Genomic DNA, 12,241 nt, shown 5'->3' on the forward strand with positions numbered 1-12,241 from the left:
TGTTGAAAGAATAGATCAATACAAGTATCAATACTACAGCAGTGCACAGTGGACTTGCTAATACTGACTTGTGAACACTGACCATAAATTTCTGTCTGCAGTCACGTGTTTCCTCAGTGCTCACCAAAAGTTAAGATCTCTTAGTATTTGCTATCACATCATTTCTACCTGTCTTTTATTCTAATCGCCTTCTTCTCACTGTTAAGATCACCTTGAATTACGTTACTGTTGTCACATGCCCTAACTATTGGTGACTGTATGAGGCAGAAAAGTTAAGTCTGGGAAAACTTGCTGCTTTGGCTCAGTGACTGTGACATTGTGGTTCTGAGTATGAGAGTGTGGGTTTGGACCCAGCCAGAGTGGCTGCTTTTCGATGGGGTAGTGGTGAAATGAGAAGATGCATGTGTGTCAAGATCTCTTTTTGTGTGTTAAAAAGCTTCAGGGGGTTGAAATTAATCTGGAGCACATCACTACGTCATGTCTCATAGCCCACAGCACAGCTTTGAGACATCAAATTTCATTAATCTCAACCCTGCAATAACATCCATCAAACTGTGGTGAGCTGGGCTCGAGTTGCCACACACCCAATAAGCTTGGAGCCAGCTTATAAGAGCTGTTATGCTGAAATTTTCCATGCCAGCTGCTTCAATTTTTTCCTTAAATGTCTTCATGTCCTGGGTTGCCTCTCATGTCACTAATACTACAGGTGTTTGTCATGGATAAAGGCAAGAGTGGGTTATGCAAATTGATAATTCTCTGTTTTCAAAACTATTTATGTGAAGGAATTACTTGGTTAATTGTAATACTATCAGGACGCTGCATTTTTGTATCCAGGCATGGAGCCTTGATACTTGCGGTGATCCTGAATGACTTTATTGTACAGCTTTTCCTGGTAGAGAATTCTGAATACATGAAGGGTCCTTGGTTAATTGTTTCACTTTTTGTCTTTGTGCTTGCATTAAGTATCAAGTTTGTATCTGCACACACATGTACAAATGTCACAAAAAATTGATTTTTAATATTTACATATGTGGTAGTGCTTACTCCTGAGCCTTATTACTTGCAGACTTCATTGCCTTGTGAAGCATAGAACTAACATCTTTAGCATGGTTTGTATGATTAGTGTAGCTGTACATTTTGTTCATTGTGCAGAAGCTAAATTTCACTTTACAGTTATTCAAGGGAATCAGTATAGCTCATATTAGTTAGTGTGTTTGCTTTGTCCTTAATGTCCTCGTTTGAGTCACGTAGTTTATGTTACATTAGCAAAAATAAAATGCCATTATTGGCAAGTGTTTTTTGCTGAAGAAGGGGAGCACATTGATGAGGCAAGGAAAAAAAAAACAAGCTGTAATGCCTAGCTCATTGATGCATGGTTATTCAATGATTGCATGCATTGCCTGTGCTGTGCAGAGCCTTCCCCTGCAGCTTCCAACATATATAGCAGTGTTGAGAGGAGAGGGAAAGCCTTGGACGCAAAGGAACTGCGCTGTCAACAAATGTTGTTTCAGGGCCTCTTGAAGCATATTAATCTCTTGCCAACACTGTTAGTTTATCTTACCTGGCTTCTGAAGTTGACATTCTGTTCAAGGATGCTATTGCTGATTGCCATGGAATTGCTTTCAAATCTAAAAATTCAGTACACAAAATATTTTAAGGTGGTAGACTCTGTACTATGTAGGACAGAAGCGCTCAAGGCATGCAATCATCAGCTCGAATGCATCGCTTTGTCACCCAGGAGCCTGGGACTCTGTCGTTGCAATTGCACACCATGTGTCCATTTAACCGCTTTGGGATACTAGACTACATACATCTGTTTTGCTTCCTTTGAGCTTGGTGTGAGAAATGGTCTTCACAGTGAGTCAGCAAGCAGGAACTTCTGGCATACCCCTGGCAGCATGTTGCTGCCATGTGCCATGCGAATTGACATGCCATGTGCAGTTTCAGCAGCAGAGTGCCGAGCTGCCAGGGTACACAGCAATATATTTTAGTGGGTGCTCGTATCCTGGGCAGTTTTGTCCCTGATAATACACATAATGTTTGTAGTTACTCCTCGGTTCCCATCCGGTCATACTCGTCAGTGTTAAATACCTATCATGCACTCTTTTTTACATAAAGATAGTTTCTATGGCAGTAAAAGTCTAGATCAGTGGTATAAAAACTATATAATTTGTATCTCTAAGCCAGTTCTGAAGGTTTGAATTATGTATCAATTGCAAAAAGTAATATGCATCAGTGTATTTATGCTGAATATTCGAGTATCAGTGTACTTCTGCTGAATATTCGAGTTAGCCGCTGTGGTGGCTCAGTGGTTATGGTGCTCGGCTGCTGACCCGAAAGACGCAGGTTCCATCCCGGCCGCGGCAACTGAATTTCGTTGGAGACGAAATTTTAGAGGCTCGTGTGCTGTGCGATGTGCCTTATAGCCTGAGTTGTTTTGGGGCGTTAAACCCCTATAAACCTAAACGAATATTCGAGTTAAGTGTTACATTAAAAGGGCTGGGTTATGACCTTTTGATCAAGTGATGAAATTGAATGCATTAAAATAAATGTTTGGACTGCCCTTTTTTCCATGAGCATACCCCTTTCTGGTACGTACCCACCAGCGGATGTGCACTTCCACCACCGATGGCTTAACATTTGCATGGTGTCATAGGACACAGCCCATGAGGTCACAGCCCAGACCTCATGCAATTGGTCTTATGGTTATTTTCCAAAATGAAGGAACACATGAAGGTCGCATGCTTTGCACCCTGCTAAGAGGTCACCTATATAATGCAGCATTGGTGTCAACAACAGCTGCCCTTATTTTACAGCAACTTACAGAGAGTAGTGCACCAGTGGTGGAAGTGAATCACTACTGGTGGGCACAACATGGAAAAGTGGTGTGCTCCTGGGAAAGAGGACATTCCAGATTTTCATTTGAGTAAAACATCTTTCATTTCCGTAACATGATAAAAAACATTACGGCCCAGGAGGCAGAATTTTTCAGGCACCCCTTATGTTGGCTTATTTATCACTTAATATTGAAAATACATGCTGAGGAGGTCAACAGTCACTGAAGTCAAGGAAAGTGTAGCGGAGTGTGAGGTTCTTTATTTTGTTGTTGATTGGAATGGAGATTAGTTGTGTGATCGTTTCGGATAGAAGGTAATTTCATAGAAAATAGACGAAAAGACAGCCATATGCCGCCATTGGGATCCAAACCGAGAACCTCCACTTGTCGTGTGCAGTGGTCATGGCGGTAGCTTTCTCCCTTCTACATTCGAGTGTATTTGAGTTACATGTAGCTGAACCTTGAGTGATTGCCAGTGCTGCCCCTAACTATACCGGCGGTCATGGAACATTGTTGTACCGCAGGAGCCATGTAGAATGTTTGGTTTGGTTAATGGGGTTTAACGTCCCAAAGCGACTAAGGCTATGAGAGACGCCGTAGTGGAGGGCTCCGGAAATTTCGACCACCTGGGGTTCTTTAACGTGCACTGACATCGCACAGTACACGGGCCTCTAGAATTTCTCCTCCAAAGATATTCCAGCCGCCGCGGCCGGGATCGAACCCGCGTCTTTTGGGTCAGCAGCCGAGCACCATAGCCACTGAGCCACCGCGGCGGCCCCATGTAGAATGTGATCGAACGGGAAGGGAGCTGTGCAAGAGCCCTTTTATGCTACCTGTTGCATCAAGACTGCCAGAACTTAGGCCCTTATTACACTAATAAGCAAGCAATATCGAAAAAGCGTTTCGACATTTCAGGCTGTTTTTGTAGGACCTTCCTTTTCCTTAAAAGGAATGAGTGCTTTTTTTTTCTGCTTTTACATTGTACTACCTGGACTGTCATGCGTCTTAAAAGGGCAGTTGACTGTCCATGCTTTGAACTTATTTGTTTATCATTTTCACTCACCTGCATGTATATCTGTGTGCAAAACTGACAAGAATTCAAAAATATTTCTTGTCTGATGTGAAATGGGTGCAGTCTTACCTATGGGCTGTACTTGTATGCCGACTTAAGCACGAGTTTTCATCGGTCATGCAGAGCTGGAAGCAGGGCCAGAACCCAGGGCACCAGCTCTTAAGCGTGCCCGCCACCAGGGGCGCTGTTGGCAGCAGCGGTTTTGTGTGCTGCTTCCCGATAAGAAGACATTGACACATTTCCCAAGTGAAGACATAGCAAGGCGTTGCCTGCACGTAAGTCCTTGACCCGTTGTCAAAGAGCGTACTACACAGGAGTTAAGAATTCTTTATTAGAGGCTTTCACGTGTATAAAAATGCTCATTCTTACAGGAACCTTATCTGTGTTGCTTAGTTTTTAAAGCACCCGTGTAAAAGTAGTTTTTGCTGATGTGAACGTCAGTCCTTCACTTTTTCTGGTTTTCTTAAGAGCACTTTTTGTTTCTTTTTAGTTCTGAGATACACACTAGATGCAGCACTGGACATGCAGCCCTTAGATACCTAGCTATTAGTGTCATTAGTGTCCAAAAGGAGTGATTCACTGGCTTCCAGGGCTTCTGGTAATTAAGTCATTTTTAACTGTTGCTTGTAAATGGTGTGTGAATGCTCTTTAATGTTCTACAGTTATTTGGTTCCTGTTACATTACTTGGACCTTGTGCTTAGTGCTGTTGCTTGTGGAGTGTCCTGAACGGTTTCCAGTTCCTCAGGCTTTTTTTTATATCTGATAATACTGTGTCATGAAGAAGTAGAAGTTCTTCAATTGATAGGTGATGGTGGTGGTACTGATGGTGAAGGCAGTGTATGTCTGCACAGAAAAGTATGTGAAGAATGCTGTTCTTTCGAGGAAGATTTCCAGATGGAAGTTTTTTTTCTGTGGAAACCGTAAGCAGAATATATTTTGGTAGCTTCTACAGTAGGTAGTATTATTGAGTTTTTTATAACTCCATCTGCACCAGTCAAGCAAGAAAGAGGCTTCAAACATTGCAGTTAGAATTGCTTTTACAGACTCTGTTCAAGTATGTTGAGTCATGTTATAATGTGCAAACTAATTGGAAAAGAATGTGCACAATCTCTTTTCAGTCATCTGCATATTCCAAACATCCATTTGTAATTTTGGCTGCAAATTTTTAATAGAAAGCCTAATATCTTTTATCTGTTGCAAATTTCACTTCAGACAAACTTCCTCTGAAGCTTTCTAATAACAGCTCTTTAATAAAGCTAGAGACCAGTAATCAAATGGAAATTTTTCATGCAGAAGGCTCAAATATGTTTTGCCGCAATAGAAATGAATACAGTTTTACAATTGTAAAGTGTGATGGCGTAGTAACAGCTTTGCATAACTGCATAGTTGCTTACAGCTGTGCATTTCTTGTAGCAAAAAACCCACAACATTATCTCAGAGTTGCAATGGAGTGAAGTTTCTTTAATGGAGTCATTTCTACAAGTGTGTTTCATGTATTTTGCACAGGGTTCTGTGAAGTGCTCAAGTATTATAGGAACTAGTAAGAATTCTAGAGGCAAAAGTTGGGCTAGTTTGAGCTTGTTGAATAGCTCCGAAACTGTGGCATGTAAACACAAAGGACGAGGAAAATGGCTTTCACAAGACAATGCTAAACATCAACTGAAGTTTATTGAACACAGAGAAGTAGTGCACCACAACATCCCAGAAACGCTTTCTCTATAAGCTTTTTTTTTTCTCCTCTTTTTTTATACAGCATAGCAAGCAATCACAAAGCCTTGATGCGCATATTTTTGTCAATATATGATATCTCCTTCCTTGTGAGGACTATGGACTGAATGTTTGCACACTTAGCTCCTGATTTTTCAGCACGAAACACCTCAAAAGTCTTCCTGGCAGCTTTCTTGCTGAGCCACTTGAGTACTAGAGTGCTGTCAAAAAGTGTGGTGGACTTTTTTTTATGCAAGTTCACTTGTCCAAGTGGCCAACCAAGAGGCCACCTTCTATCACTGCTTTGACTGCTGCATGATCACACAACTTATAATTTAAGCATTAGCCTGTCTAGCCTATGTGGCACTTGCCACAAGACAGTGAAATTAAATAAAACGCTGTGAAACTGCAGTTGACAAAGTGGTGTGGCATGCCTTTCTCCACAAGCTTCATTTTTCTTTGTGTTGTTGTCCATTCAACACATCTTTGAAAGGTGTTTGTGCGTTGTTGAGAAAACAACACGAATATCACACTTGCCCACTGCCCTTTTAGGGAGACGGATACAAGCAAGGCATGTAAAGTACTGACACTGGACGCACCTGGGGTCCATCATTGCCCCAGCGTGTAGTCTTGTACCCATACCTAACCTTTTTTATGAAGTTCAGAAGGGTTACAGATCATGCTAGTTGGTGCATACATGTCATTTTCAGAAGCGCTGCAATCAACACAGACACAGAGAGAGACAGATAAGGATGAGCACTTTCAGGATGAGGCTTTCAGCAAGACAACTGTAATGCCCGGGAAGCCAGCGCTATGCAGTTGGCAAAGCTGCTGTTCAACAGTCGATGTCACCTTGGGTTAATAAAATTTCTGAAGAGTGGCTTTTATGCAGCTAATAAATATCCCTGTGTTAACTATTTTCAAATGTGCCAAATTAGAACTAAGAATTGGCTTCTTAGATTCAGGGAAATGCATCCAACAAAAAGGGTCAGTCAAGCTAATGTAGAGAAGATATTGCAACCAACCCTCATCTCGGACCTCACAATTAAACTTCAGCCCCTTGGTGCATTCTTGACAAACACTGAAAACGCTCTTTATTAAATTACTTCAAACCTTTCGGCACATAATTTTTTCAATTAGACTTGTTATGCTGGATCAGTGACTTTGGCTGCTAATCCCAGAGTCATGGATTTAATCCCAGCCACGGTGGCAGCATTTCGACAAAGACGAGGTGCAAAATGCCCTTGTGCTCTGGGATGTCAACGGAGCCTTCTACTATGGTGTGTCTCATAGCCCATATGTCGCTGTGGGACCTTAAACCTCGCAATTTACATTTTGCAATCTTTTCAATTAAACAAGAAAATCATCTGCATATCTAAAGATTTTAGTAACAAAACCCTTGTCGGGGTGCGAAGAAATTTCTTAATCAATACGGGATCCCTGTCCCACAGGAGGCTGGCATGTGCCACCTGGATCTATGGTTCTGAAATCCTACTGCACATTGCCAAGGCTATTTACTCGTGCCGCCCATTTTCTAAGCTTTCATCCTGCCTTCCTCTCTCTGGGCGTGCTGAGAGGCCTTTGGTTCTGACTAAAGCAAGGCTTGTAATGGTGGTCCGTTCTGGCTGTTTCATAGGGCCGGCCTTGGGGTGCAGACTGGGACAGAGTCCTGCCCGAAGAAGATGAGGGTCCACTCTCGGAAACAGGCTCTCTACGCGATGACCGTCTGTTAGGCTGCTGTTCTCCGCCAGGTGACCACGCCTTAATTGCACCTTACAAGTGTTTCTGCTTGTGGATTTGATTTTTCTTCATGTAAGCACTAGGTGACAGTGCCAAAGTAAATGTGGCTGTATGATAGCCTGTGAAGAGACTGCCAAGGAAAGATTGAAGTATTAATAACTCACACTTTACATCCCTGTGCATCAGCAAACCTGTTATGACATATGAAACTGCTGCTGATGCAATCTGCTTCAAAATTTACGCTAGTAGTTCAAATATTGCGAGAAGAAAATGTTTAAAAATTTACAGAGAAGTCCTTATTTTTTTCTTTCATTCAAGAGTTGCAAAGCTGTACCATGTATCATGCGCTGGGGACTAACCAGTTGATTTCAGGGGCAGGGGGCTTACTTTGACGCATATATCTGATGTAAAAAACAAGACTGAAGCTACCTTTTTCTCCTGCTATACTCCTGCAATCCTTGAATGAGATATGTGCACGGCACAAGCACTTTCCATTTTGTCAGTCACTTCACTGTTGTCAGTTTACTGTCACTCCCTTGCAGTTTCATAGAAGGAACTGAACTACTCCTTCTATTTGCCTTTTCCTCCAAGGGGAAATTCATTACGTGATGGTATTCTTGTGAAGGTGAGAAAAGGGGGCATCATGACATGACATATGGCATGTCCTGCATATCTGGACAGTGCTGTTGTTTATGATATGTGTGAATCGTTACTATTTTCTTCCTTTGGCTGTAAATCTTTCTTGATTAGGCAATATATGGTTTCATAAAGCTGATGCAGCTTCTTACTTTACATGAGCTACCCTTACTTTGTCTTCATATGCTTCGTTATCCTTTGGTTGAAGTGCTGCAGTTATGCCTTGTGACAGTTTAGGCTAGGCAGGACCCTCTCCTCAACAAAAAGGCACAGAATTCCCTGTTTCACAGCATACAAATGACGTGCAGCAGGTGTGTGGACCCACTAGCATAGTGCACATTCAGTAAGAGTAGGTTTACTTCCTGACTGTTTTAAAGTATGAACAATATATACAAATTCCGTTGTCGTGGCTCATGGGCAAAACCTCTTGGGCAGGCTGCTAAACTGTGCTCAATAATAGATAAGGCTAGTCAGGTGGAACTCATGTGTCCTAGCTAAACATGTTACAAAGGTCTCTGCATCAAACCTTGTTAGAGGAAGTGTAGAAGAAGAGATTTTGATCAAGGGCTATTAGAGGGCTATTAGACCTTCTTTGGCAGTGTTTACTCATGAGGGGCGTCACTGAGGAACAGTGACATTGCAGGATAAGATGATGGCCCCCATGAACCGTGTTGAGCAGCTACTCCTTGCTGCATAAGTCTAGTAGAACTGGGCCTTATAAACCCTATGGACTCATATGAGTTTTTCTTTCTCAGCAGTCAACTGCTGTTCAATTGTGACTTGAAAGAAATTGACAATGTTTATGCTACGCTGCGTAATGCGGTAGCTGCCTGTCTTGCGGCACGTTTTTTCAGGTTCATGTGAGCCATGTTTTTATGCTCTCGATAATCCTCGTGGTGTTGTGCTATGGCTGCATGTGATACGATCCACCTCCATCCATACCAAATGATGACGAGAGCTGGTGCACTCGTGCTTTATTTAACGAATGTGATGTAGCATTCCCTGGCCTCCAATCAATGCACACCTCCTCTGATTGATTTGCTGTGACCCCACTCCTCCACCTTCTTCACCATGATTGTCTGCGTTGGAGATTGCACACTGTGCATGCACCCTCTTCCGTGCCATCCGCAGTGCTTCTTGCTCTGAGTGCATTGCACACTGTTGGTTGCTGTTGCACACTCGCCCTCCTCCTCTTCGTGTAGCTTCAGCAGTGCTTCTCTTCACTGTGGTGCAGACAGAACAGGGCAGCTTTGCAGATACAGCTATTACTGTAATACGACGCCTGTCACCGGTACTTGTATTGTTATATAGATGTAGCCAGCCGACAAACCTACCTCTGGTCCTTTCGTTCCCTTTTAACCCCCGCCTTTCTTTTTCTGTGCCTTGTGGCATACTTCAGAAAGAAAAAAAGTGTCACTTATGAGACTATGGTCTATAAATAAATGAAACCCTTTTTAGCCTTGTTAAAACATAGCCGGAAAAATGATTATAATTGCCTCCTGTATGCCCATTCCATTATTAAGTGTGCCTAAGGCCCCTAACTTTCTGTGGTGGAAAATATTAAATTTTGCGAATTGAGAACAAAGTTTCTGCGAACTTCCACGGGAGGCATCAAATAATACTTGAAAAGCACCTCACTCTATATTCTGAACCAAGGTACGAATGTAGGGCCAATAATTTTCTTTTTCTGAGTTTTTCAAGGTAGCTAAAGCAACCTTTGCCACTGGGCTTTGAAAGCCACCTGGGGAAGCCAGCTTTTTTAATGATCTTGGGGCGAAGCGTGCAGTGAACGAGTGCAAAGGGGAAGGTGGCTGTGGATATGGATATGGACAGAAGTCTTCATGGGTTGTTGAGAAAGAGAGAGCGCTGAAAGAGTTAAGTAGGGAAAGCGATAAAGGGCAAATGGACACAAGTCAAGGCAGCTCGAAACACCTGAGTCGCAGGGGCAGGGCGGTGATGGTGGCTGCTGCTGTGTGGGAGGCTGCGTGCCTTAAAGTATTGCAGACTGGTTCACTCTCTTTTGATGCACGCATCTGAAGCATTGCCTCGTAAATAACATCAATGTATCTGCCGCTTCTGTATCTTATTTTGCTGTTTGCGTTTCTTTGGCGGACACTTGGCGTAAATTGTTTGAGATTGCATTGTAACTGTGATAAAATTTTTCAAAATTCTCCTGAGTTCTCAAACTTCCATCTCGTGTTATATTCATATAAATAAGGTAAAGTAGTCATTTTCCCATCATTCGTATAAATAAGGTAAAATAATTTTTCCATCATACTGCTGTTCCTACTGATGTCCATAACAGCAATAGCATAAAAAAATGAGAATGTAACTGCTAACACACAATTCCGCCAAAAATGCTTAAATCCGCAATTTTTCGCATAATTGCGGGAAACTAGCAGCCTTAAGTATGCCTAAATGTTATGTTATGTGCTGCATTAATAGTGAGTAGCCACACCAGTGATAATTCTTCTGTTGCTTTTAGGCTGTGTGCTGATTGCAGTGGTAAAATTTTGCAAATTCATTCCAAAGATTAGTTGTGTTACTGAAGCACTGCAGCATTTTCAGATGTGAAGCAATGGCTTTAAAGAATGTTAGTTTCATGCCGTGGAAAAACTGTAGGCTGTCTATACGAAATTCAGGTGAGTGGGCACTGACAAATTAAAAACGTTGCATACTATTAGAAAACTGAAGGAGTCACTTATGTTGCTGCAACTTACATTCTCTAGTTTTTAATAGAAATGCCTGCAGAAATGCGAGCTGTTTTGATCGAATAGTGGAAAAGGTTGTCTCTTCTTTGATTCCTAACTGTGGAAAATTCTGTCCTCTCAGAAGCAAGACTAAATACTTCATGTGACGACCATTATCCACTGCACGCATTACATGTTTCAATTTATGATTCAAAACAACGCTGAAGAGGTAGGGTATACATACACAGCACTGCTACTTCTGTTTTGTACAATTTTTTTTACAGAACAGAAGTTTAGTAGAACCCCACTGTCTCATTCCCGGGTGCTATGTGTTTGTGAGCCAGTCCCAATTTAGCTCCCATAGGAACTCATGCAATACAAGCTCAAGCTCTTACATTGCATTTGTGGCAGCGTTCCTGAATGGTGCATTGCGATTGTTACCTTGTGGTAGTGCTTTCCCCATGCTGGCATTTTGATAGCATATGTTTAGCGTGTGCAGAAGAGCAGTGCATGCTAGCCATAGTGGGACTCTACACTTCAACGGCACTTGACTGCCATCGTTTTCGTCAGCTTTTGGTGCATTCCACTGATGCCATGCATGCTTACAGGTGGTGTGAATTTCATTGTGGCTGTTTGTACAGTTGCGTCGCCACTGCGGGCATGAGCACAAACAACCGAAGGTGCAAAAACGAAACTGTGCTGAGGGAGATGGTGCGGGAGCAGCGCTGTACGAGATGCAATGGCACGGGTTCACTCAGAGGCTTTTGTTTCTGCCATCGACTTTTTTCTTGTCACCTGCATCTTAAAAGACGCAATTTCTATTCTCCATTGGATGAGGACTGTGTAGGATGTGTGGCGGATGCAAAAGCAGTGTCTAATCCACCGACAGTCAGGCAGAGAGCCATTGCATGGTGTTTCAGACATTCTACATATGCATCACAAGAGCCATGAAGGCTTGCACATTCCAGAGAAGCATGCTGCGCTTAAAAGAAAATTTTTAAAAAGTGTTGAACAGTGATGTAGAATTTTTTCATGCTTTGTATTCGGCTACTCCATTTGCCCAACTGCTAGCTTTCCTGGCTGGTATGTTTTTTTTCTGCAGTACCATGAAAAAAACACCAGTGGGGCTGTACTGGAGTAGTGCTGTGTATGTAGTATACCCCTCCTCTTCCGCACTGATTTGTCGTGTAAAGAGATGCTCTTGTCCATACTAACTGTCATGCTTTGTGACCACTATACCTGAAACTTGGTGCTTTGTGATAATACTTAACAGTGATAGTTGTTATATGTTGTCTTGACATACATAATGCATCTTGGGGTGCCTCATAGAGAAGCAGCAGGTGCATAGGAGTGAATGGAGACACAGACATCCCGAAGGTGTTGAGCTAAGGCTTTGCAAAGGCTGGCTAACAGGGCTGAAGCTTTTCCTGAAATGCTGAAACCTTATCAACCTCAAATAAACAGGGCAGTCCCCTCCTCATCCAACCCCTCCCCCATGAACCTTTAGCAAATAGCATGTAGTTGTAGCAAATGCCATGTAGGCTGCAGCTCGTGTTAGC

At 42.5% G+C, this 12,241-nt stretch overlaps 1 protein-coding gene across 3 annotated transcripts in view; it reads left to right on the forward strand.

Annotated features, from left to right (window-relative positions):
• The window catches only part of raskol (Ras GTPase-activating protein raskol), a 94,427-nt gene that overhangs the window by 2,939 nt on the left and 79,247 nt on the right, over positions 1-12,241 (forward strand). For all 3 annotated transcript variants that reach the window (XM_089581507.1, XM_089581508.1, XM_089581509.1), the window contains exons 2-3: positions 4,032-4,183; positions 7,253-7,367. In XM_089581507.1, the coding sequence (XP_089437633.1) occupies positions 4,032-4,183; positions 7,253-7,367 (267 nt within the window). The remainder of the gene's footprint in view (positions 1-4,031; positions 4,184-7,252; positions 7,368-12,241) is intronic.

Source organism: Amblyomma mixtum, chromosome 3, assembly GCF_055824585.1.
Source record: "Amblyomma mixtum isolate Tamu chromosome 3, ASM5582458v1, whole genome shotgun sequence".
In the NCBI taxonomy this organism is placed as follows: domain Eukaryota; kingdom Metazoa; phylum Arthropoda; class Arachnida; order Ixodida; family Ixodidae; genus Amblyomma; species Amblyomma mixtum.